General features: G+C 49.8%; 1 protein-coding gene across 1 annotated transcript in view; it reads left to right on the forward strand.

Moving 5' to 3' along the window:
- The window catches only part of LOC119316558, a 1,990-nt gene extending 1,623 nt beyond the window's left edge, over nt 1-367 (forward strand). Inside the window, exon 7 of the mRNA XM_037590884.1 lies at nt 38-367. Within this exon, the coding sequence (XP_037446781.1) occupies nt 38-121 (84 nt within the window). The 3' untranslated portion in view covers nt 122-367. The remainder of the gene's footprint in view (nt 1-37) is intronic.
- The last annotated feature ends 3,185 nt before the right edge of the window (nt 368-3,552 follow it).

Consider the following 3,552-nt stretch of genomic DNA (forward strand, 5'->3'; position numbering starts at 1 on the left):
CTCCGTAATCCCACTAATCCAAATTATGCTTCCTTAGGGCATCTGGACTGTGTTCCCTTACGCGGCAGCGGCGTGCACGGCTTTGTTCCTCTACCTCCGGCGACGCAGGCCCAGCAGCTGACTGCGGTGATCCCTTCTGCAAAAGTTCATGGTGCATGCCACCCTCAGTCCAGGAGTATTCCCCAGTGGGACTCCAAAATACATGCTTGTAAATTTTTGGAAGCTTTCAAATCGATTATGTTGATCGATTCTAATATTATTCCACAGCGTAGGAATTACTGTAAACAGAATCTAAAAATATAGTAATGTAGATGCCTGTCATTCTTGTGTTTTTAACAGGATAAAAGTGCCAAAGTGGTTGGAACTAGTTGCACGTGGCTTCAACCTCTTTACAGTTATTATCGCCAAAAAAAGAACTCTTTCCAGTTCATCGGCTCATGTGTTCTGGTCTCAAGCAGGCAACACCAATTTTTCTTTTTTTCTTTTTGAGAGAGCAGGCAACACCATTTTATGATGATGCGTACATGTGCTTTGGTTTGACAACACTTCGTTGCAAGCACAGACATACACCATCTTCTTCAATGTAAAACGCGGTGCCCTAAAAACCATTATAGAGCAGGAGAGAATGTTTTTGAGCACCAGTCTGACTTCTGCTTTAAATAATGTACTGCCCTAAAATTTGAGAACCGCATGAAACATGATGATCTAATGGTGGGAAGGTCGAGAGGCGGACCCCAACGACAGGAAGGAGGAAGGAGTTCAGCGGGGACGTCGATGGTGATATCGGACTTCGGTGGTGGGGTAGTTTAGGGATGATGGTAGGAGCTCGGGGACAACGATGAGCGATGCTTGTGGATGGCGGCACGAGCTCGACGATCGCGACGGACGACACCGAGGGGTGGGATGGGGTGGACAATGGCACAACCGTGTAGCCAGCTTGATGCAAACATCACCATGTCAAAAATTCATTCGGTAAGTGACACATGCGACATCTACTTCACATACACAAAGGTGAGTCATCTTCTTTACACGTGTTCACTTGACCCTCTCGAGGATGGTATACTACTTGACACTTCTCCCGTGTGCATGCATAGGTATTGTCGGAGCTTCACGAATGTCGAGGAGGAGTGCAAGCGCCAAGGAACAACTACACCATCCGCGAGGGAAGCGTGGAAGAGAAGGAAGAAGAAGCGTGGACAAGTTTCTGGAAAGCCCGGAACTTCCGGCCGCTGCCCGGAACTTCCGGCCATCGGAACCTCTGGCCATTCCGGAGCTTCCGGCCCTGCTGCACCGAAGCCGTTCAAGAGTGTGCCAACTCTCTGGATAGCCCGGACCCTGCCCGGACCTTCGCCCGGAACCTCCGGCGCCCGGACCTTCGCCCGGAACCTCCCGCGCCCGGACCTTCCGGCCGTCCACGGAACTTTCGGCCCTACCCGCGCGCAGAGACTCGGGCCAAGGCCCATGTACCCATTCGCCCCTCACTTACCCCTTCGTGGCTGCTACTATATATACTCACCCCCCTCCTCCATTCTAGGGTCAGCAAAGGATTAGCTCATGTTTGTGTGAGAGCTTTGCTCATCCACTTGGTTACCTTCTCCACGGAGATCGTGCCTCCTCGGAGAAGATCCTCCCAAGCGGATTCAAGACCCCCTCTTGGGTGGCCCCCCTCAAGACCTCCTCACGGAGATGAAGTCTACCTTGTATCTTTCCCTTTGTTGTTCATGTACCTTGTGGATCTTGTGTGTTTGATTGTCTAGTGGATGTGTGATTGGACTTGTTCTTGAGTGTTTCCCCTTGTGTTTTCTCTCCTTTCTCCCCCGTGTTCTTCGTGTTATTCGCGGGATCCGCTCCTTTTATGAAAAATCGGGCCATTAGGGTTCTACCCTACATCATGTTGGTATCATGAGCAAGGTTGATCACGATTTCGGAGCCCCCCTCTTTGTTTTCTAGCCTTCTTTTGCTTGATTTCGTCCTAAATCCGAAAATCCCCACCAAAAATAGTCCCAATTTTTTGTGATTTGTTGGTTTGGATGATGTTTTGTTGATTTTGGTCCATGGATTTGCTTGGTTTCAAGTGGATCTAGCATATCCCCAAGTTTCCCCACTTTTCATCCACGAAATCGTCTCAATTTTGCCTCGGGAAATCGAGTTTTTCTGCCCCCGTTCTCAGATCTGGAATTTAGGGTTCGTCCCGGAAGAAATTCCACGACCCCCAGAACTTTCGGACTCCCCCGGAACTTCCGTCCCAGCCCCGGAACTTCCGGGCTAAGCAGAAAGTTTACCCCAAAAAACCCCAGACTCCCCGCACTTTTTCCGCGACCCCCGGAACTTCCGGCCACCCCCCCGGAACTTCCGGAGCCCGGAACTTCCGGCCTAACCCGAAACATTACACATAATTTCACCATCAGCCTTCTTCACCGTTTTGGTCACAACTTTTCACTCCGAACTCCGATTTGAGTGTTCTTTGGTTTGTTTTGAAGCTATCAACGTGCCCGAGGACCTCACCTTGGTTTCACAACCTTTTGACCCCATCAAAATTTTGGAATTTTGGCATCTTTGCCTAGGCCTTCCACCATATCATCCGCTACACCACCACCGACTTCCGCAACCTAACCCATTTTGATCCCCATAGCATTTGAGGTTGTTTGAGTAGTGACTTGAGTCTCCTAAGGTGTTTCAGCTACTTAGGCACGGTTGCTTCTTCATCAACCACCACCACCACTTCCGCATAGGCTTACCCACCATACACTTCGCCACCCCAACTTAACCCAATTTTGTTTGTGTTGTGAGTTGTGTCTCCTAAGGTGTTTTGGCTACTTAAGGACCGTGCTTCCAACTGCGACACCGTGTATAGTCCACCACCTTACCCTCCATTTCCGCATTGCCTACTCGCAAAACCCATCATTGCATTTCCGCAATGTAACACCCCGGATGCAATTTACCTTATTTGTACTCCAACTCTTGCCGTTTCCGGCACTAAATTATTTTATTTCCTCGGCGTCGGGTTTTTGTCTCCGTGTGTTTTGTCTTTGTCGTGCATCTCATATCATGTCATCATGTGCATTGCATTTGCATACGGGTTCGTCTCATGCATTCGAGCATTTTATTTGTTGTCCGTTTTGCATTCCGGCGCTCCTATGTCACTCGGTGTCCCTTTCTACCTCTTTTCGTGTGCGGGTGTTAAACGTTTCCGAATTGTACCGAGACTTGCCATGCGGCCTTGGTTTACTACTGGTAGACCGCCTGTCAAGTTTCGTACCATTTGGACTTCATTTGATACTCCAACGGTTAACCGAGGGACCGAAAAGGCCTCGTGTGTGTTGTAGCCCAACACCCTCCAAAGTGGCCCAAAAACCCACCTAAACCCCTTCCATTATCTAGAGCGTTCGATCACGATCGCGTGGCCGCAAACCGCACCTCATTTGGAGCTTCCTAGCTCCCTCTACCTCTATAAATAGACCCCCATTTCCAATTTCCGGATCTTCTTTCCGAAACCCTAGTCTCTCCGCTCCCCGCACCGCCGGACACGTCCGAAGCGGATCGGACGTGTCC

The sequence above is a fragment of the Triticum dicoccoides genome, chromosome 6A (assembly GCF_002162155.2).
Source record: "Triticum dicoccoides isolate Atlit2015 ecotype Zavitan chromosome 6A, WEW_v2.0, whole genome shotgun sequence".
NCBI classification, from domain to species: domain Eukaryota; kingdom Viridiplantae; phylum Streptophyta; class Magnoliopsida; order Poales; family Poaceae; genus Triticum; species Triticum dicoccoides.